Source organism: Bos indicus x Bos taurus, chromosome 13 (assembly GCF_003369695.1).
Source record: "Bos indicus x Bos taurus breed Angus x Brahman F1 hybrid chromosome 13, Bos_hybrid_MaternalHap_v2.0, whole genome shotgun sequence".
Classification (NCBI taxonomy): domain Eukaryota; kingdom Metazoa; phylum Chordata; class Mammalia; order Artiodactyla; family Bovidae; genus Bos; species Bos indicus x Bos taurus.
The window spans coordinates 5,894,490-5,917,362 of NC_040088.1; the positions used below are offsets into that span (position 1 = coordinate 5,894,490).

Genomic DNA, 22,873 nt, shown 5'->3' on the forward strand with positions numbered 1-22,873 from the left:
CATTGCTCACCTTCCCCCGCTAGAATCTAGAATTCATTTCTAGAATTAGAGTTTAGAGTCTAGAATGGAAGCTTATGAAACCAAGGGCTATTTAAAATTGCAATTCTCCCCCCTCACTCCATCTCCCCTCCCTCCTCACCACTACCCCCATCCCCCATTCCCCTTCCTCTGCGCTTATCACGGTCTGACATATTCTTTGACTTTCTTGGTTTTGATCTGCTTCCAACCAGCTCCACAAGGGCTGGATGTTTGCGTTTGGTTTACAGCTGTATCTCAGACTCTTATCTCAGGACCTTGCATACAGTAGGCGCTCAAGCCACACTGATGACCGGATGAAGGAAGGTGGAATTGAGAGGCAGGCAGTCGTTAGGAGCACATCCTTTGCCCAAATCCCTAACCCGCCCCCAGCCTCACCAACCGGCCGGGCCGGGCAAGCAGGAGTTAAGAGGCGAGCACGCTTCAAACCCGCAGGTGGCGCCGTCCCGCCTCGGTGCCCGACTCCGGGCACTCAGAAGTGCGGGACAGAATCGCAGCGAGCGCGGAGCCAAGCTCAGCCCCGACTTGTTGATCTCGCCCAAGCAGCCGCCACCGCTGCCGCGGGAGCAGAAGAGGAGGAGGTGGATCGCGAGGCGCCGCCCGACTTCAGTCCTGCCGCCCGCGCCCCCAGCGCCCGCCCGCGCCCCCAGCGCCCGCCCGCGCCCCCAGCCTCGGAGAGCGCGCTCCGGCCCCGCAGCGCCTGCAGCTTCGGCGCGTCGCCTGCCCGGCCGGCGTAGGCCGGGCCCAGCCCGGCCCCCGGTCCGCCGCTGCCCGCGGGCGGGGGCGCCCGGGCGACCGCGGCAATGCGCGGTCCCTGGCCCTGGGAGGCGGCCACCCTGGGGGTGAGTGTTGGGGCGCGCGGCGGGTACACAGGGGTGCCAGGAGAGGGGCTCGCTTGTCGCGGTTCGGCCTGTTGGTCTACCCAGGCTCCGCGGTTTCAGGCTGGGGGGTGGGGGGGTGGCGGAGCTCGGGGGAGACGCGCGATCCTCATTCTTGGGTGAGGGGGTAGGGCGTGAGCTTCACATGCCTAGGGGCTCAAAGGAGCCCTGAGATCACCAGTGCGCGGAGGGAGGAGGGCTCGTTTTGAAAAGGCCAGAAAATTCAGCTCCTTTCTCCGCCTCCCACCTCCCCCACCCCTTCCCTTCCAAGCCCCGGGAAAGGCGCAGAACCCGGAGTTATAAAAAGCCATCGCAGGAGAGGAGCGAGGAGGAGGAGGAGGAGGAGAAGGAGAAGGGGGCGGGGAAGGAACTAGGAGAGGACGGGCCAGGTGGGTCCCCCGGACTTTGTGCGCCAACCCCCGCCGTGGGGCAGGGGGCGCAGAGGGAGGGGTGGGACCCCGCGCAGAGCTTGGCTTTGCGTCTTCAGTGTTCACCTCGTCTCCGGAGAGACCTCAAGAGGTGCTCCCGTGTGGCTTGGGGAGAGGGGTCGCTCCAGGACAGTGGGGCTGTCGTGACTATCCGATCTGTTGTGACCGACAGGTGGGCACCTGAAACGCTCCAGAATTCCCCCAAATCTTTAAAGGTTTAGAAAAAGCAATCCCCCTGCCACCGCCCCGCCGCCTCCACCCAGCCTTCAAATCCTAATTATCTCGGAGCAGGGGAAGGAAAAGATAAGTATTTTTTTAAAAAAATAATAAAAAGTTTTTTCATTCAGCTGCCCTCCTCTCCGCATGGCGGGGCCAGGTGCGGCCCTCGACGGGGAGACCCAGAGAAAAGCGAGTTTCAGCACTCGACGGGGCGGACAGCGCCCCAGGCGGCAGAACAGAGCCAGGGCGGCGGAAGGCCGGGGTGGGGCCTCCCGGGTCCCCCCTGCGCCTCTTGGGGGCCCTCTCCCCGCTCCGGAGGGCGGCCCCTCCCTCCAGCCACGGGGTGGGGCGGACTTCAGCACCGGCGGGAGGGACAGCGCCCAGCCCGGCTGCGGCCCTGAGCCGCTTAAGCGCCGGGAAGGTCAAGGCCGGCAGGGGCCGGGGTGGAGAGGTGGGGAGGGGCCGCGCACAGCTCCTCGTCCGCTGACCTGCGTCCGCTTTCTGCCTCACAGCCGTCGGGATGGAGGTGAGAAGACGGCCGTGACGCGCGCCCGCGCGGCCCCCTGCACCCCCAGCAGCCCAAAGCGCTCCCTGCCCCCCTCCCCCGCGGCGGCCGGCCTCGCCGTCCAGTGACAGCGGCCTGGGGGGGCAGGGGGGGCGGGGGCGGCCGGACCAGCGATGCCGGCGGGCATGACGAAGCATGGCTCCCGCTCCACTAGCTCGCTGCCACCCGAGCCCATGGAGATCGTGCGCAGCAAGGCGTGCTCGAGGCGCGTCCGCCTCAACGTCGGTGGGCTGGCACACGAGGTGCTCTGGCGCACCCTGGACCGCCTGCCCCGCACGCGGCTGGGCAAGCTCCGCGACTGCAACACGCACGACTCGCTGCTGGAGGTGTGCGACGACTATAGCCTCGACGACAACGAGTACTTCTTCGACCGCCATCCGGGCGCCTTCACCTCCATCCTCAACTTTTACCGCACCGGGAGGCTGCACATGATGGAGGAGATGTGCGCACTCAGCTTCAGCCAAGAGCTGGACTACTGGGGCATCGACGAAATCTACCTGGAGTCCTGCTGCCAGGCCCGCTACCACCAGAAGAAGGAGCAGATGAACGAGGAGCTCAAGCGCGAGGCGGAAACTCTCCGCGAGCGGGAGGGCGAGGAGTTCGATAACACGTGCTGCGCGGAGAAGAGGAAGAAACTCTGGGACTTACTGGAGAAGCCCAATTCCTCTGTGGCCGCCAAGGTGAGTGTGAAATCCGGGTGGTGCTGGGCTGGGGCGGGGCAGGTGGGGGAGTTCTGCCTGTGTGCCCAGATCGAGGACCATGGCTCGGGGACTGTGGCTTAGTTCCCACAAATATGCAGACCAGGAAAGAGAAAGGGCTGTGGCTGAGACCTCAGAGGTGAGAACCAACAGCCCCTTCAGACTGTTCGTGCCTGTATGGCTCTGGCCACCTCATCCTTTTATTATTCAATACTTTATACCCCAGCTTTGCTGGAGAAAAGGCTTTATGGAGACTTAGGAAAACCCACATCAAGAGAATGGACACTGCAAATAACAGGGCACAGAGGGACAATAAAGCCTCGAGATGGAGTAGAGTTGGGTTAGGTCTGTTCTACATAATGCTCCCTTGTGGATGCCTAGACCCAGGCTGGAGGAGAGTCACTCTGCAATTTTAATACTTATCCCTATATTTATAACCCCACTTTGCTCCAAGGAGAGAATGAAGCAGCTTACAGACCTGCTTGGAGGACATTGAGATACTGTGAGGCAGTTTTAACATAAGTGAGAAAAATGAGGCAAAGGGACTGAATGCATGATGCCTGCGGCTGGGTGTGGATGCCTGTGGGCGAAGGGTCACCCCTGGTTTGTTCTTTCTTCATTTATTTGGTGAATTGATTCCCAGAATGCTTGATGCATCTTCTAAAGATGCTTTGGCTGTCGGAAGAGGATGTAAATTTTGAAATAGGGGAGAAAAAATGAGGCAATGTGAAAAAGAAATCGGGAGAAAGAGGCAGGAATGGGTCTCATGACAATGGATAGAACTACGTGCTGCCAGGTAAAAAAAAGGGGGGGGGGCTGTAAGGGATGAAGGGAGACTCAGGGTGTGAGCCAGACCAGGGCAGGGGGTCATTTGCTGATGAGCAACTTGTCTGTGTTAGGCTGGGACTCGGGGATGCCTCAGAGAGATGGGGCCTATCTTCACGTGGCCAAGGTGCTGGGAGTCGCAAGGAAATGACAACACACTGTGTGCAGCACCACGAAAGAGGCCACGCGGGGCCGAGGGAGCCAGAAAAGAGAGGCGTTAAGGTCAGAATCCAGGGAGACCACGCTGGGAAAGATACGTTGAACATAACTCGTTCCCTGAGAGCAGGGCCAATGAGACAGGGGAAGAACAGGTAAATGTATTCATGGCAAAAAGAAAAAGAGAGAAGGGAATCTGCATACCAGCCGTGATGTGTGAGCTCGGGCTGCCTCCTGGACAGCCTACTGCCCAGAGGCCTGTCCTGCCCTCTCACTGTGGGTGCCCCCTGGCTCAACTGGCCCCTCACTAAAGGCCCACGTGGAGGGCCAGGTCTAGAGGGGGTTTTGAGGGGGCCCTCTATCCAGATCTGGCTGCCCAAGGAGAGGCCTTTAAGAGTGTGAATGTAGGACTGAGTGGCTTGTTGGAGCACGGAGAGAGGTTTTCTCTTTTCCCTGTCCACCCTAAAGAGGATGCAGAGATTCCTAGGCCCGTCTCCTCTTTGCGGGCTGCCTCTGGCCATAATCCTGCCCCAGGTTTCGTGTCCAAAAAGCCTCTGTCTTAAGACATAGTCACTCACCCTTAACCAGCTTAGGATCAGCAGACTTATTTTGCTATTTCCAGGCCTGACCAGGTTTCTCCCTTCTACGCCTGGTTTAGACCCAGATATGACTCCCTCCTCTCTGTTCTGTCCCTAAGACAAGAGAGTGAGGGGCAGAGCAGGGGAGGGTCCATTTTCCAGAAGAAGTAGGCAAAGGGCTCTGTTTGGGTTGGTGCCTGGCAGCTAGGCAGGTGGCTCAGGCTTGTAAAAGGTGCTGGTTGGGAATAAACAGCTTCATCACTCCCTTGGGTTAATCCGATCATAGGGACGAGTTTCATGACCTCTCTGTGATCATGGGCTGGGGCTGATGGCTAGTCCTGGCAGATGGTTGGTCTAGGATATTTGCAGCCAAGGCTGAAATAGTGTGGCAGGCAGGCTCATTGGCCCTCAGCATAGAAATCCTGCCATTGATCACATATCCACTGTATATGGAAAACACATTTAGCCTTATACCTATTATTATATCCCACCTTTCAAAAAGAGGGAAGATCAGAGAGGTTAAGTAACTTGCCTAAGATCACACAGCAGGCAAATGAGAGTAGCCAGAAATTCAGACTCAAGTGTGATTTTGAATTACTCTTCTTTCCACAGTGATTAAGTACCGTAGTCTCCTTCCCAGTCTCCCTGCTTCCACCTTTGCCTCCTGCAATCCATTCCCCATTCAGCAGCCAGAGTGAGCTTTTCTAGGTGTAATTGGATCACATTATTCATCCGCTCAAAATGCTCCAGAGAGTTTTCCCATTACAGAATAAAGTCCAAACCCTTCACCACAAATCCGGCCCCATGACCTCTCCAGACTCATCTCTTGTCTCCTCTGGTTCACTCAGTTTCAGCCCCACTGGCCTCCTTGCTCTTCCCTACACAGACCCATCTCTGTCCTGACTCAGGGCCTTTGCACTTGTTCTTGCCACCTGGGATTCTCTTCCCCACATTGTCCCATGGCTGGTCACTCTCTCATTCCTTTTAGGAGCTGGTCCCCACGCAGATGTCCCCTCCTCTAAAAGACCTGTCCTGACCCCTATCTAAGACAGCCTCTGTCTTCTTACACTGACATCTTGCAGTGTCCTTCTTGCACAGGGCTTGAGCACTATCTGAAATTGTACCCACTTCCTTGTATTTCTCAGTTCCTCCTGTACAAGAATATGAGTGTCATGAGTTGTATTCACTGCCCCATTCCCAGTACCCATCATGGTGCCTGGCACAGAGCATCTCCAGATAAATCCAGGTGGAAGGAATGAATGCAGCGATCAGTCAGTCAGTGTGTCTCAAGGACCTGTCACTCCTTCCTGTCAACACCTGCAGCCCAGCTCTCTGTGCCTCTGGCCTCCTTAGGGGATTTGCTCTTTGCCCTCCCCACCCACCCCCAGCTCCCCAACTCGGAAGCTTCAGTTGTTAGAACATCAAGGCCTGTAGAAATTTCTCAGAGTTCGTAGGATTAGAAGTCAAATGGAGGACCACGGCTGGGTGATTGTGAGATACAGAAATGCCATATCTTACATATGTAGGACCAAAGACAGACCTGGGTTTTAAGGCCAGGTTCACCATCTCGCCAGTTTCTGGCCTTTGGTGAGTTCTTCCCCTCTCCAAGCTGTAGCCTCCAGCCTGTAAAGTAGATAAAAGGCCCACCTTGAAGGGTCATCGCGTTTGCCAGAACTGAGCACAGTGCCCACCCAACAGTACATGGGGCTTGTTTTCATAAATAATGAGCAGCAGAGTCCTTTCTCTATGGCTGTCTGAGCTGGGCTGCGGCAAGTCTTTTCCTTCTGATAGCAGCACTGAGTGGCTGAGCTGCTGCTGTTAATAATTGATGGATGTTCTGGCAACACGGAGACAGACCAGAGCACAAGCCCTTGCCTTCCCCATCAGGGGAGTGAAAATCAAAATCCATTAGACAAAAGGCAATGTGATTGATTCTAGTTTGGAAGCTGGGGTCAGTCTCATCAGAGTGATGGGGTTGTTGTTCTGGGCCACCACTGGGTTTGTGCTTTCTGGGAAAACTACAAGCTTTTCTCAGTAGGAGAGACAGAGAGCTAATTTGCCAGGCCAGGAGGGTCTTCGGTGCCTGGAAGAGTCTCAGGGTTAAAGCCTGAGATAATTTCCAGAGGAGCTGCCGTTTGTTGTGCCAGGCACCAATTAGTGGTGCTTTCTATGCACTATCATTGAAATCCTTTCCACAGTTCAATCAAGGTAGTCTTCCCACTTGGGCTACAAGTCACAGAATAGGAAACCGGAAGTGACTTCTATAAGGAGGAAGATGCATCTTCTCACCTAACAGGGAGTTTCAAGGTAGCTGGCTTTGGGCTAGTGGTTCCCTGATACCATTAGGATTCTAGATTCTTTAAATTAATTAATTAGGCGGTGTCAAGTCTTAGTTGCAGCACGAGTGATATTCATTCAGTCATGTGGGATCTCTCACTGGGACACACTGGACTCCCTAATTGTGTCAAGTGGGTTCCAGAGCGCTCGGGGCTTCACGCAACATGCAGTCTAAGCTGTTCCACGGCACCTGGGATCTTAGTTGCTGGACCAGGGATGGAACCCAAGTCCCCCACACTGCAAAGCAGATTCTTCACCACTAGACCACCAAGGAAGTCCCAGGATTCTAGATTCTTTCTGTCCTTCTGCTCCTCCAGCTCCTGCAGGTAGCTTGGTCCTCAGGCTGGATGCCTGGTATCATGAGATGGCTACCCAGTTCCAGCCCCCAAATAGAGACACATGATGTCCAACCAGTGAAGAAGAGCATGCCCTCTTCTATGCCAGTTTTTCCCCCCACCTCCCAGCTTAACCTTTTCCAGCAGCCCCCTGGCAGACTTCTTTTTAAATCCCATTGGTCAGGTCACATGCTCATCCTTTATCCTCAGGGAAGCCTGGGAAAGCAAGTGTCTGGGCTTTTCAGATGAAGAGGGGGAATGGATTCAATGAGTGGTGTTAATATTATTTTACAAAGAAGAAATGGAAGCTCTGAGAGGGGCAGTCACTTGCCGGAGCTCACACAACTAAGGGTGCTCAGTCAATATTTGTTGAAGGAAAGAAAAGGGCAGAGCGAGGGTTTGAACCTGGGTTGGCCTGATTCCTGAGCCTGTGCTTCTTCATCCCAGAATCTTGGGCAGATCATTCAAGCTCTCTGAGCTTCAGTTAACTCCTCTGCCAAAGGGTGATGGCATAAGTGCCCACCCCTTGGGATTTCAGACAGCAAATATAATTTGCAAATGAAAGTACTTTATGAATATGAATCATTGTTATTATATTCCAAAGTGGAAGTATCCTTCATTTAGAGACGCTGGTCAGTGGTTTGCCCACCACAGATTTGATTAGGAATCAGCTCTGGGGCTTTCCTGGTGGTTCATTGGTGGGGAGTCCGCCTGCCAGTGCAGGATGGGTTAGACCCCTGATCCAGGAGGATCCCACATACCACGGAGCAACTGAGCCCATGAGCCCCGTCTACTGAGCCTGTGCTCTAGAGCCCAGGAACTGCAACCACTGAGCCCGTGCCCTAGGGTCCACGCTCTGCAACAAGAAAAGTCACCCCAGTGAGAATCCCACACATGACTAGAGAGTAGCCTCTGCCCGCCACAACTCGATAAAAGCCCTCACAGCAAATAAGACCCAGAATAGCCAAAAATAAATAAATAAAAACTTGAAAAAAAGAATCAGCTCTGGAGTCCTACAGATATGGTTCATTTCTACATCAATTACCAGGAATATGACACCTCGAGCAAGTTCCTTTCCTCCTCTGAGTCTCAATTTCCTCCTCTAGAAAATGGGAATTATAATGGAGCCCACCTCTTAGGGCCTTCACAAGATAATCTGCAGAGAGAGCTTAACCGAGTGCCTGGTATATGGTAAACATTCTATAAATGACAATAGTGATTATTTGTAGTATCACTGGATTCCTCTATTTTGACTACTCCCCCGGTTGGCCACATCCCCTATTACAGTGTTGTTGATTGTAGGCTGACTGCCTGCCCGCTTGGGATTTCACGCCTTTAGTGTGATGATGTTTCTGCTTCCTTGATCTGATCCAGGGGGCATTCACGTTTTATCATCGAGAAAAATGAGGGAGGGACTTCTCTGGTGGTCCAGTGGCTAAGACTCCGTGCTCCTAATACGTGTGGCTCAGGTTCCATCCCTGGTCAGGGAACCAGATCCCACATGCTGCAGCGAAGACTGAAGATCCTGCATGCCACAGCTAAGACCTAGAACAGTCAAATACATAAATACATACAGTTGAAAAAGAAGAAAAGTGAGGGAAACCAACTCAGAATCCATGGGGCCAGTCCAGTGCCATGAGTCATCTGGCCGAGGCACCTGCTGGCCCTGGGTCCGTCATCCTGGATGTTTGCACTTATTCCTGGGAAACAATATGCCAGAGATTCAGAATCCCTGCTGTGGGCTCACAGAGACCTGGATTTGAATCCCAGCCCCGACATTGCCTAGCTCTGGATTTTGTACCAATCTCTTCACCTCTCGTAGCTTCTGTTTCCCCCTCTGTAAATGAGAATGGAAGTAAAGCCACCTCCCAGAGGTGCCCGGAGGATTTAGTATGCCAGTGCATGAAAAGGGCTGAAGCTTGATAAATCCAGCATCCTGATTTGATAAAGGGAAACACGAAGGATGCTTCAAGGACTTGCCAGGGTCACACAATGAGTTGGGCAAGATCAGGGGCTGTTTTCAGGCCTTTCTGCCCCCGCTCCCCTGTTACCCTTACTGAGGTTCCCAGGCCTTTCGTTTCCATTCCCTGATCAGGTCATACCTTGACAGCTGGTCTCTCGGGGGTTTTGAAAGGCTCTGAAAAGCTAGAGGTTGCCAAAATGCTTTGGAAGGAAAAGTCCTGGACAAATGAGCAGTTTGGCCCAAGTTTAATTAACTGAAAGAGAACGAGCCGCACACGAAGCACCAACTCCGTCCCCAGAACTGTGCGTCCCTCTCATACCTGACAGCATCATGGACGGGAGCCCTGATTTTAGAACTGAATTGCCCAGGTCCAAGGTCTGACTCCTCTACTTACTCACCATGTGATGTGTGGTAAACTGCTTGCCTCCTTGCACCCCGGTTCTTTCACATAAAATGGGGGCAACAGCAGGACTGTCTCATCGCATTGCCATCAGAATTAAATGAATTAATGCACACAAAGCCTTTCAAACAGGGTTTGGCACATAAAAAGCCCTCAGTAACTCTTAGGGGGTTTTATTTTGCTTTGTGAGTTTTTTTTAATCAATATTTTATTTTTTTATTAGAGTATAATTGCTTTCCAATGTTGTGTTACTTTCTGCTGTGCAACAAAGTGAATCAGCTATTGCTGTGTCGCTTCAGTCGTGTCCGACTCTGTGCGACCCCATAGACGGCAGCCCACCAGGCTCCCCCATCCCTGGGATTCTCCAGGCAAGAACACTGGAGTGGGTTGCCATTTCCTTCTCCAATGCATGAAAGTAGAAAGTGAAAGTGAAGTCGCTCAGTCATGTCTGACTCTTAGCGACCCCATGGACTGCAGCCTACCAGGCTCCTCCATCCATGGGATTTTTGGGCAACAGTACTTCTCCCATATCCCTTCCCTTTTTTTTTGTTTTATAACATGTTTTATTGTATAATATGTGTTTAATATCTTCCATGTCAAATTAGGGTTCTGTGTCCTTCATCTTAATGACTTTATTGTATGCCAATTGTGTTTGTCTTAATTTTTATTACTTATTCCCTAGTCTGGAATTTTTTTTTATTTTTTTTAATGTTTTATGTTTTTTTTATGTTTATGTTTTGTTTTTAATTGTCGTTTCATTTAACCCTCCAAACTGTCCTGCCAGATAAATCAGATCCTTTTCAAAAATTCATTATTCATACAAAATGATACATCATAAGGATGAGATAGTTGGATGGCATCACCGACTCAATGGAAATGAGTTTGAGTAAACTCCGGGAGTTGGTGATGGACAGGGAGGCCTGGCGTGCTGTGGTCCATGGGGTCGCAAAGAGTTGGATGCGACTGAATGACTGAACTGAACTGAAGGTGAATTTACATAACTTGGTTCAACATCACACAGGCAGTTGGAGCAGAACGGGGACCCGATCGTGATGGAGAAGATATGGTCAACGTCTCAACCACGTCCTTTTAGCTCTTAACTTTTGCAGGGTCACTAGCCCAGTTCAAGCTACAACACCTGCAGTTCGTTGCCTAGAAGCTTCCTCTGGCCATTGGAGTCCAGTAAAGACAGGGAGTTCTGGCCCTACCTGGAGGAAGCAATCCTCAACAACTAATGGAGAAGGTGTATAAATACTTCAGCTCCCTCCCCTTGGTGCATGCTCGCATGCATACTAAGTCGCTTCAGTCGTGTCTGACTCTGTGACCCCATGGACTGTAGCCCACCAGGCTCCTCTGTCCATGGGATTCTCCAGGCAAGAATACAGGAGTGGGTTGAAATGCTCTCCTCCAGGCGATCTTCCTCAGCCAGGGATGGGGCTCGAACTCACGTCTCTTACATCTCCTGCATTGGCAGGCGGATTCTTTACACCTAGGAAGCTCCCTCCCCCTGGATAGGGGTATAACTCCGAGGTGCATGGTCCACAGTGGCCCCCAGAGGTCCTCAGCAGAATCCAGCTCCAGGTGCCCATAGTGGTTCCTTGCTTGATAGTACACTCTGGCCTCTTTCCCTTCCCTGTCTCAGATCTCCTCTGGTAGGGGCAGCGGTGTGTCCTGGGATCACCTCCCACCTAAACCACTTTACTCAGATTCTTGTCTTAGGATCTGGTTCTGGGGCCACAACCAAAGACTTATGGAAAACCTCAGACTCCTATCTGGGATCATTTTTTTTTTTTTTTTTTAGTATTTATTTGCTTGCATGGGGTGCAGCACGTGGGGTCGTCATTGCCCTGCACAAAGTCTCTAGTCGTGACACACTGACTCAGTAGTTTGCAGCACATGGGCTTAGTTACTCTGCAGCGTATGGGATCTTTGTTCCTCTCCCACGGATCGAACCGCGTCCCCTCCGTTGGAAGGTGGATTCTTAACCACTGGACCACCAGGGAAGTGGCTGGGATCAGCTTCAAAGAAGACATTCCAGGGCTGGCTGGGCTCAGTCAGCCTCACCTCCATCTCCTGCAGAAAATAAAAACAGTAGCAACCGCAGCAGCAGCCACCCCTCTGCTTACTGTGTGCTGGGCGCAGTGCAAGGAGCATTGGATGCACAGTGGTGTCTGATCCCCAGTCACCCCACTGCTGCTGCTGCTGCTAGGTCGCTTCAGTCGTGTCCGACTCTGTGGGACCCCATAGACGACAGCCCACCAGGCTCCCCCGTCCCTGGGATTCTCCAGGTGAGAACACCGGAGTAGGTTGCCATTTCCTTCTCCAAGCCATGAAAGTGAAAAGTGAAAGTGAAGTCGCTCAGTCGTGTCTGACTCTTCGAGACCCCATGGACTGCAGCCCACCAGGCTCCTCCGTCCATGGGATTTTCCAGGCAAGAGTACTGGGTGCCATCGCCTTCTCCTAGGGAGGGGCAATTATCCTCATCTCACAGCTGTGGAAACTGGGGCCCAGAGAGGTGCAGTCACTGGCCCAGGGTCACACAGTGAATGGAAGGATTGTGAACCTGAGATCTGGCCTCCGTACCACGCGACTGACCTTCAGGAAGTGAGAAGCAAGTTTCACATGGCCTCTTCACCTTGGAGAATGGAGATGCTCTGGATGTGAGAGGCCTTCAGGGTCTCCCACCTGACTTTGAAGGGTTTCTGGCTTCTGCTCCTTTATGAGCTTGGCCCCAAAGGGCTATGGGCCAGGACTATTGGAGTCAGTGTCTTAGCAATAAGCTTTATTTTCATAGATAATTTAAATAGATCAGGCTCTACCTTCTTGAGGGAGGATGTTCTTGATTTTGGTGTCTCTGGTAGAGGTGGGCCCAACCAGCTGGGGTCAGGGACAGACGGACACCCCAGCTCCCAAATTGGAGGAGGAGCCGAAATTCACATGTTTGTATCAGGAGCACCAATTCTCCTTTAAAATTTTCCCTGATGACATCAATAACAAATAAGACATAATGTAACCACATGAGACATATTCCTGCCGGTACGGGAATGGCCTGGGTTCAATTCCACCCCCACTGCTTCCTGGCTGTATGAACCCACAAGGCACCTCACTTCTGCAAGTCTGGGGGTGGGAATAATAGATAGGGTGCTCTTCACTGAGCAGGGATGTTCACCCCCATCTGAACATTTGAGTCACCTGAGCTTCAACAAACACCTGTGCCCAGGCCCCATGACTGAAACAGTCTCTGGGTGATTTCTTTTAACTAATTAATTAGGCTGCCTCAGATCTTAGTTGCGGCATGTAGAATCTTTGTTGCATCATGGAGGATCTTTTATTGCAGCGCCCTCGGACTCAGTCGTTGGGGCACCTGGGCTCCGGAGTGCATGGACTTAGTTACCCCAAGGCATGTGGAATCTTTTCTGGGTCGGGGAGATCTGCTGGAAAAGGGATAGGCTACCCACTCCAGTGTTCCTGGGCTTTCCTGGTGGCTCAGATGGTAAAGAATCTGTCTGCAATGCAGGAGACCCCGGTTCAATTCCTGGGTTGGGAAGATCCCCTGGAGGAGGGCATGGCAATCCACTCCAGTATTCTTGCCTGGAGAATCCCCATGGACAGAAGAGCCTGGAGGGCTACAGTCAGTGGGGTCGCAAAGAGTCAGACACGACTGAGCGAGCAAGCCCAGGACAGCACAGAGATTGAGACCATTCAAAAAAACAAATACAGATACTTCCCTGGTGGTCCAGTGGTTAAGAATCTGCCTTGTAGGGGACTAAGGTCGTGCATGCCGCAGAGCGACTGAGCCCACCCACCACAACCAGAGAGTCTGTGGGTCACAAAGGAAGATCCCACGTGCCGCAACTAAGACCCGGCACAGCTGAATGAATACGTAAATAATTAAAGAAAAGAAAGTGCCAATGAAGCAGAAACCTGAAGGAAGGGAGAGAGTGAGGCAGGTGGACTTGAGGGGAAGAGTGTTTCTGATGGAGAAAACAGCGCGTGCTAAGGCCTTGGGGCAGGAGCACATCTGGGAGAGTCAAGTGGGAGGAGTGGGGCAGACATGGGCGGGGAGGGGAGATCAGAGGGACCACGGTGTTGCTGTGGGACTCTGGCCTTTCTTCAGAGTCTGAGCTTCTACACTGGCCTCCCTGCCTCCAGCTGCCCCCTTCCAGGCCATCCCCTGCAGGGAAGCCAAGCCGTCTTTCTCAAAGATGATAATTTGCTCATGCTCACCCTTCCGTGGCTCTCACTGCCCCCAGAGTCAAATCCCGACTCCTCGGCCTGACCTTCAACCTCAACTCACTGCTCCACCGTGGTCTCCTGTCTGTTCCCCGTGGTACCCTCTGCCCTCATCACACCCACCTTTTCACGCTGTCCGAATACTCCAGCCTGCCCGGGTCCTGCTCCATGCTTCCATCCAGCCGACTTCTCCGCCCTGCACCCTGTTCTTCCTCCTGTCTGCCTGCAGCCTCCCTCTCTCCTCGCCCTCCAAGGGCCGGCTTCTCCCTCCCCCGCCACCCACACCCGCTTCAGGCAGCGCCGCCTGCTCCTCCACCCCCGTCTAGGCTCCGGAACCCTGATGTTCATACCTTCCTGGCACAAAACGCTCTGAAGACTAGCTTGTGAGTTGTTCTGTGGATGCCAGGCCCACAGAGAGAAAGGGACGCGTAAGACAGCAGGCTCTGCAGCCCGACTGCCTACACTCACATCTCAGCTCAGTGGCGATTCACACTGTGTGGGCCCTTGGGGGAATGACAGTTTCTCCGGGCTTCAATTTCCTGAGCCGTAATTCGGATGCCTCACAACAACCGGAGTCATTGTGACAATTCTATACGAAGGCCGCCCCTGGCGCTCAGCAAGTGTTCAATACGAGTTAACTGCTGCTGCTGTTGTTATTTTTGTATTGCATTTAAGGGTTCATAAATGTCTGTGGAGTGAATGAATGAGGAAATTGGCATGATCCTATGGTGGTCAGAGAGTCTCTCTTATCAGGCAAGGGTCTCCCAGGCGTACCCTCCCCCAGGAAAGGACTTCTGAGCTTCCATTCATAGCAGGGAGGCATGGTTAAATTAGATACTTGAGATGTTCTTTCGCATCTTGACTGCTCCATTTTTGCTCTGTAGCCAGGCTGGTCTCCACCGTAATTGCCCACCATGGCCTGGCAAGCAGACACCGTCTTTGAGAGAATAATGTTACACTGGCCAGTTCCACACATCATTCACGTCCGCCAGGTAATGGGCCTGGAATCAAACAGCTTCTAAAAATAGACCAGTATATTTCTCTAATTGCTACCTAGGGGCATCCCTGAGACTTTCCAAGGCCTGTGTGATCCTTAGGGCCCTCGACCTTGGTCAGCATTGATTCTTAGAGTTTTTGTAGACCCAATTGTACTTAACAAAGAAGCAACCTCTGATTGCCCTGCCGGGGCATGTGAGAAGACGAGAGACAGGCGGTGGTGGTGGTTGTTCAGCCTAAGTCCTGTCTGACTCTACGGGACCCCATGGACTGCGGCACGCCAGTCTCCTCTGTCCTCCACCATCTCCCAGAGTTTGCTCAAATTCATGTCCATTGAGTCGGTGATGCTATCGAACTGTCTCATCCTCTGCCAACCCCTTCTCCTTTTACCTTCAGTCTTTCCCAGCATCAGGGTCTTTACCAATGAGTCGGCTTTTCACATCAGGTGGCCAAAGTATTGGAGCTTCAGCTTCACCATCAGTCCTTCCAGTGAATATTCAGGATTGATTTCCTTTAGGATTGACTGGTTTGATTTCCTTGATGTCCAGGGGACTCTCAAGAGTCCTCTCCAGTACCACAGTTCAAAAGCATCAATTCTTTGGTGCTCAGCCTTCTTTATGGTCCAACTCTCAAGTCCATACATGACTACTGGAAAAATCATAGCTCTGACTATATGGACTTTTGTCAGCAAACTGATGTCTCTGCTTTTTAATACACCATTTAGGTTTGTCATAGCTTGCCTTCCAAGGAGCAAACATCTTTTAATTTCATGGCTGCAGTCACCATCTGTAAGAAAATAAATTCTGTCACTGCTTCCACTTTTTCCCCATTCTGTTTGTCACGAAGAGATTGGACCAGATGCCATGATCTTAGTTTGGTTTTTTTTTCCACTTCTCACACCCATTTTCTGGCTTTTTTTCCTTTGCACTTAAATGATTTAATTATTTATTTTCATTTCATTATTATTTATCTTTAAATTTGAATTTCTAATAGTTATTTTATAGTTTTGCAGAATATTATCATTATTTGGGGTTTTTTTTCCCTAAACACTCTCTTTAAATAAATCCATATTATCCACTTTTGAGCACTTTAACCATTTTTTGTGTGCTCAGCCAGTCAGTCATGTCCCACTCTTTGAGATCCCATGGACGGTAGCCTGCCAGGCTCCTCTGTCTATGGAGTTTTTCAGGGAAGAATACTGGAGTGGGCTGCCATTTCCTACTCCAGGCATGATCTTTGTTTTTTTGATGTTGAGTTTCAAGCCAGCTTTTTCCTATTTCCCATTCTCAGTCTCATCTCAGATCCAGCTACTGTCACTCTCTTTTTTCACCCTCATCAAGAGGCTCTTTAGTTCCTCTTCACTTTCTCCCATTAGAGTGATATTATCTGCCTATCTGAGGTTGTTGAAATAGACTTAAAGTTCAAATGGACTTAAGCAAAAAAAAAAAAAAGGCTTCAGGTAGGGCTGGATCCAGGGGCTTAACTATGTCATCAAGTACTGGTCTCCAATCCATCTAAGTTTCTTCATAACCATGTTGGCTTCTCAGCAGGCTGTGCAAACATGGCTGGAAAGATAGTATCCAGCAACTGTATGTTTCCATTCTGGGGAAAAAGAGAGTTTCCTTCCCAGTGATTCCAGCAAAATCCTGGGGCTGATTCTCACTGGCCCATCCCTAAGCCAATTACTTAGCCAGGTCTGGGTCACATGACAATGCCTGGATCTGAGATGAGACTGAGAATGGGAAATAGGTAGTTCTTCAAAGGAGAATTGAAATACTGTTGCTAAGAAAGGAGAGAATAAATGTAAGCTGGCAAAAATAACCCATAGCCATTAGGAAACTTATAGCCTGCTGGAGGGAGATAAGCATTAAACAAATAGAAGGTTAAATGAAAGAATAATCACAAAGTGTAGCATGTGTGCTGGGAAGGAAAGAAGGTGTTTTGATAGAGAGTAACAGGCCAAGGTCAAAGAGGGGCACAGGTGGCCCTTTCTGAGACCCTGAACTTGATTTCTGTCTTTTCTGAGCCACAGTGGTGATTGTCTTCTACAAATTCTGTTTCTGCCTCTCCTGCACCATTTAGCATGCTGCCTCTCGTGTTCTATTTTCTTCTCATCCTGTCTTATAGCTCCAGCTAAAGCAGGATATTCTCAAAGTCTAGGAGTTTATCTTACTCATTGCTGTGTTCTAAAGCAGGATGGGTGGCCAGTTTTGTAAATAAAGTTTTATTGGAACATCATCATGTTCGTTTATCTATTAACGAGGGCCACTTTTGGTAAAAACAGCATTTAGAGGGAAAGCTTTCTGACCTGTGTTCTAAAGTCATCCCAGAGCCTGATGCAGGTGAGTGGCTGACTTTTTCAAAGGGAGTCTGTTGAAGGACTGGAGAGACGGAGTGAAGGCACAAGCTGGCTGTGTGACCTTGAACAAATCACTTAACCTCTCTGGGCCTCTGGCTCTGTATCTTGTGATGCCAGCTGTCCTTTCTCTTCCCTCAGATCTTGGCTCATATGGCACCTCTTTGGAAAGAATCTCCCTGACCTTGAACTATCAGTTTGGACTTGGTGGCATTTCCGCTCTTTCCGTGATAAAAATCTCTCTGGTTTATTTTGAGATTAGGCCCACTTGAGGCAGGCGTCCTTCCCCTCCTCTTCACCAGTGTTTTTCCTTGTCTCCTATGCCATCACCCTGGTGGGATGAGTGGAAAGAGCTTTGGCTTGGAACTCTGGAGGCCTGCATTCATAACTCCAGCATCACCACGTAGGAGCTATGAGACCCTGGGCAAACAGATCCAGCTCTTCTCTGATTCCCAGTTTCTTTACCTGAAAAATAGGCCTGGTAACTTGTCAAGCAGGACTACTGGAAAGACAGCTGCACTTTCCTGTGCTGGAGTGGCCAGCACTGCGCTGGCCAGGAATGGATGCTCCATTCATGTTGCTTATTTTCCTTTTCTCTTCCTTTTCTCAAGAGGAAGAGGGGGAAGAGAGGCTACCCTAAACCTTGCCTTAATCAGGCCTTTGCGTGCTCAAACCCTTCATGCAATGATTGTGCCAAGGAGTAACCCAGTCTCCATCACCCCTGCATCCTCTGATGTGGACGCATGGAGCTTTCCCCATCTTACACAAAGCCCCAAGCAAATGCAACCCAAGCTAAGTCCCCTAGTCCCTCTGCCTCCCTCCAGGTTTCTATCTGCCAGTATGCCCTGCGTAAAAATTGTAGATTCTTGCTGGCCTCATGACTGGGAGGATAGGCCAATCCAAAGAGGTCATTTTCAACTCTCAGCCTTAGTGTCAGGGAAGCAGGAGGGAGTGGTGGGTACTGCGGTGACCTGGAGCAGACGTGCCTCTAACGAGGCAGCTGGATTCAGGTCTAGGCTGGATTCTGAATCCAGCCTGGGTTCTGGGCCCAACCAGGAATGTGAGCTTTCACTGAGATATCCCAATTTTTCAATGCTGCTGAAGAATTTTTTAAAAATTAAAAACATTTGAGTGAGCCAAACAGAACGCCTCTGGGGGCCATATTCAGCCTTTGGGGTTCCACTTTTTAACCCCTGCAGCATAGAACCTTTGATGGCTAGAAATGGCGGGGGGATCACTTCTTGTCTCTGAGACCCTCCCATCTGGAAGGGAGTGGGGTAAGGGGGATAGAGCTTGGATGACAGAAGCAACAGATCCCCTCTCCTTACTCCTGGCATCAAGGACAACACAGGGTGGCAAGTGTCTGTTAAATGAATGACTGTCCCACACAGATGGAACTTGGCTCCAAAACTCGAGGCAGTCCATTCCTGGTGAATGCCAACACATGTCAGGGAAATTCATGCGTTTTCCTCAATTGACTAGCTAATAGGATCCTAGGTCCCCCTCCCCAGTCTCCAAAGATAGCAGGATGAAAAATCTGCTGAAGGGATTAGTTAAGCGCTGAATATTGAGTCAGCAAGCCAGCTTGACTCTGAGCCTCAGGTTCCTCATCTGTAAAAATGGGAATAGTAAATTCCTGGGTCGGTCCAGAGGATAGAATGAGATATAGCATGTGAAGCGCTCAGCAAAATACAACAAATAATTGTTAGCCAGAGTACATCATGAGAAATGCTGGGCTGGAGGAACAAGCTGGAATCAAGATTGCCAGGAGAAATATCAATAACCTCAGATACACAGATGACACCACCCTTAATGGCAGAAAGTGAAGAACTAAAGAGCCTGTTGATGAAAGTGAAAGAGGAGAGTGAAAAAGTTGGCTTAAAGCTCAACATTCAGAAAACGAAGATCATGGCATATGGTTCCATCACTTCATGGGAAATAGATGGGGAAACAGTGGAAACAGTGGCTGACTTTATTTTTCTGGGCTCCAAAATCACTGCAGATGGTGATTGCAGCCATGAAATTAAAAGACACTTACTCCTTGGAAGGAAAGTTATGACCAACCTAGACAGCATATTAAAAAGCAGAGACATTACTTTGCCAACAAAGGTCCATCTAGTCAAGGCTATGGTTTTTCCAGTGGTCATGTATGGATGTGAGAGTTGAACTGTGAAGAAGGCTGAGTGCCGAAGAATTGATGCTTTTGAACTGTGGTGTTGGAGAAGACTCTTGAGAATCCCTTGGACTGCAAGGAGGTCCAACCAGTCCATCCTAAAGGAGATCAGTCCTGGGTGTTCATTGGAGGGACTGATGTTGAAGCTGAAACTCCAATACTTTGGCCACCTGATGTGAAGAGCTGACTTATTGGAAAAGACCCTGATGCTGGGAAAAATTAAGGGCAGGAGGAGAAGGGGACGACAGAGGATAAGATGGTTGGATGGCATCACCAACTCAATGGACATGGGTTTGGATGAACTCTGGGAGTTGGTGATGGACAGGGAGGCCTGGCGTGCTGCGGTTCATGGGATCACAAAGAGTCGGACACGACTGAGCGACTGAACTGAACTGATTATTCACATTGTTGTTTTCATCCTCTTCATATCATCCAAGCTGCTGACTTGTTTCTGGGGGTCATGGGCCTGTGGGAGAGTTTATTGTGTAGAGTTTAACTTTAAATCCTTGTGGAGTCATGTTGGCTCTCCAAATTCAGGTGGGAAATTTTGGGATTTCAGAAATTCTTCGTGGAGACTAGGGTACCTGGGATTGGAATTCTGGTGTTCAGGGTTGGAATTCTGTCACTCAAGATCACTGCTGTGATTGACTGTTCATTCTTGGAGCATCGCCATTCAAGGTCACTGCTCTGTGGTTCAAGGTCAGAATCCTCAGATTTGTCACTGTACTCAAAGAGGTACACAGCCAGAGTGACCAGCGAGGTTGAATTGCTGATGTTTCTGGTTGGAATTCATGGGTGGAGTTGGAATTCTGAAGTTCAAGATCAGGGCGCCTCAGTGGCCTTCGTGATTGGCAGGCACATTTGGAACGCTGGTGTTTAGAGTCGGAACTCTTGTTTCCAATTCGTTATTTGTGGGTCTCATCCCTTGTATGTGTCATTACCACTCATCATTCACCTTCCTGGCAGAATTCCTGAAGAAATGCAAGCCACAGAAGGTCCCCAAACGTTGATTTAGCCAGAGGGGTTCTATTATAGCTCTTTTCGTTTCTGACGCCCAGCCACTCAGGTGGTGCCATTAGAGGTGACGTGATCCTCAGGAAGGCAGCCCAAGAGTGACTCCCCTGCCCCACCCTTGCCAAAGACCCTTCAGCCAGTTGTCAGCTCCCCTTCTTGCTGGTGGGCCTGGAGCAGCGCCAGAGGCGCAGTCCTGCCAACCCCTTGGGGGGTACCTGGATGATCATACCACTCTGTTAGCCAGAGAAAGACAAACGGTGTCAGGCAAAGGTGAGAACAGAGCGCCAAGGGCTCGTGGCTCCCCCACGTGTGGCTGGCAGCAACATGGGGGGATGTGGAAGAGTTTGCTGGTCACTGTGGTCACCACAGATGCATTCTTGGTGCCAACAGGAAGGGGAGCTGCATTGATTGTGGGGTGGAGAGGTGCCAAAAAATCATCTTTAAACTCTGCTTCTTGTTTTAGTCACTAAGTGATGTCTGACTCTTTTGCAACTCCATGGAGCGTAGCCCTCCGGGCTCCTTCTGTCCATGAGATTTCCCAGGCTAGAATGGAGTGGGTGCTGTTTCTTTCTTCAGGGGATCTTCCTGACCCAGGGATCAAACTCACATCTCCTGCATTGAAAGGCAGATTCTTTACCGCTAAGCCACCAAGAAAGCCCCCAAACTCTGCTTACAATGGTGCAAATAATGGACATTCAAGGGGCACTGAGTGGAAAGGGGTCTTGCAGGGAGTTTGCTGGGTCACATCCACTAGTAAATGGTTACAGCACCCCCCTCCCGACCTTCACACATTGCATTCCTTTACCTTCTTTTGTGTTTTCTCATAGCCCTTTCCACCACCTAGAATGCTATATGTTTATCCGGCTCTTGCCTGTCTCATTCTACTGCATTATTAGCCCCATTAGACAGGAACTTGGTCAGGTTTTACTTCTATCTTCCCAGTGCTAAAACTGTGCCTAGCATATAGTAGTTCATAAATAAATGTTTATTGAATAAGTGAATGAATGGGTTCTGATGAATGGCCCCTTCTAATATAGTCTTTTTTTAAGTATTTATCTTTTTGGCTGCACCAGGTCTGAGCTTTGGCACGTGGGATCTTCAGCCTTCACCACAGCACGTGGGATCTAGTTCCCTGACCAGGGATTGAGCCTGGGCCCCTGCACTGGGAGCGTGGACTCTTTGCCACTGGATCACATGGAAGTCCCTAGTGCAGTCTTAGAGAGTTTTCTAAGCTCTCAGATCACGAGCTCTCTCTCATGCAGAGCCCACCTGCAGCAGCATCCACTCCACCTGGACAGTCTTAGATGGGGATAAGGGGGAGCAGCGACAGGAAGAGGCATCCACCCTGCCATGGCTCATCGTTGTCCTCAGGATAATTTCCAAGTCCTTATCTGGTGTTAAGGGCTTGTAAGAGCTGCCACCCCACCTTCACGTTACACACACGTCATATGGCTCCTTATCTCTTTTCTCAAATCTTCCAGACACCATTCTGGGTCTCATCTCAGGGCCTTCGCACATGCTGTGCTGATTAGAACAATCCAGTTGCTCCTACCCTGGCCTCTTGGCCTCCTTAACTCATCCTTTAAAACTCTACTTGAACACCCTTCCCTTGACTTCCCAAACTTTTGATTCTTCTTTACCCCCACCACCCTTTTTTTTTTAATTTTCCCACACACTTTTTATTTATTTATCTATTTTTTAGCCATGCCGCATGGCTTTCAGGAATCTTAGCTCCCCAACCAGGGATTGAACCTGGAACTGTCTGTAGTGAAAGTGCAGAGTCCTAACAACTGGACTGCCAGGGAAGGCCCCTGACTTCCCAAATTTGATGTCATTCTAAGCCATACAATGGGCTCTGATATTTCTTTCAAGGATTTGTCATTAGACCCTCCTCGGTCACTGCTTGTGGATTCCCAAGTTCACGACTCGGAGATAATCTTCCCTGAACTGGCAGTTCTTTGGAGGAGGTGCCCAGCGTCCCTTCCCTTTCACTCAGAAAAATGCAGAACCTGGTTCCTCCTCCCAGATATGAGGCATTCTCACTCCAGGGAGGAGGAGTTTTCATCTCCCAGGAAGACTTCTTAGCTGCCTTCCTGAGTCTGTCTCATACTAACCTGACACTGTGGACCCTGTGTCCACTCAGTACATCTCACCCTCCAGCTGTCCAGGCCTCCCTGGGGACTCTGAGGACCTCAGAGGCACCACCCCGCCTGTTTCTCTGGCCACATCCACATGGCTGCACTCCTGTACCACTCATACAGATGTGAACTCAGGCAGCCCTCACGACCCCCTCTGCGGAAGATACTGTGTTTTGTCATTTTTTAATATTTATTTCTTTATCTGCACTGGGCCTTAGCTGAAGCACTTGGGATCTTTCAGTTATGTCTTGTGGGGTCTCATCCCCTGACCAAGGATTGAACCTGGGCTCCCTGCATTGGGAGCATGGAGTCTCAGCCACTGGACCACTGGGTAAGCCCCGAAGGTACAACAGTTATCCCCATTTTACAGATGTGAAAACTGAGCCCTAGAGAGACGGAGTAATACACACAAGGATGCAACTAAGATGGGGCAGGGCAGCGTCCGACTCCGGCTGTCACCTGCAGAGCCCAGGCACTGGGCCAGCACCCGCTCTGTTCTCCTTCTCTCCACAGCTCTCCCTCACGTGCTTCTTCCTTTTCTTCTT

General features: G+C 50.7%; 1 protein-coding gene across 1 annotated transcript in view; it reads left to right on the forward strand.

Moving 5' to 3' along the window:
* The first annotated feature begins 778 nt into the window (after positions 1 to 778).
* Positions 779 to 22,873, forward strand: part of KCNB1 (potassium voltage-gated channel subfamily B member 1) — a 119,567-nt gene continuing 97,472 nt past the window's right edge. Inside the window, exons 1-2 of the mRNA XM_027558298.1 lie at positions 779 to 878; positions 2,074 to 2,806. Coding sequence (XP_027414099.1) covers positions 2,240 to 2,806 — 567 coding nt within the window. The 5' untranslated portion in view covers positions 779 to 878; positions 2,074 to 2,239. The remainder of the gene's footprint in view (positions 879 to 2,073; positions 2,807 to 22,873) is intronic.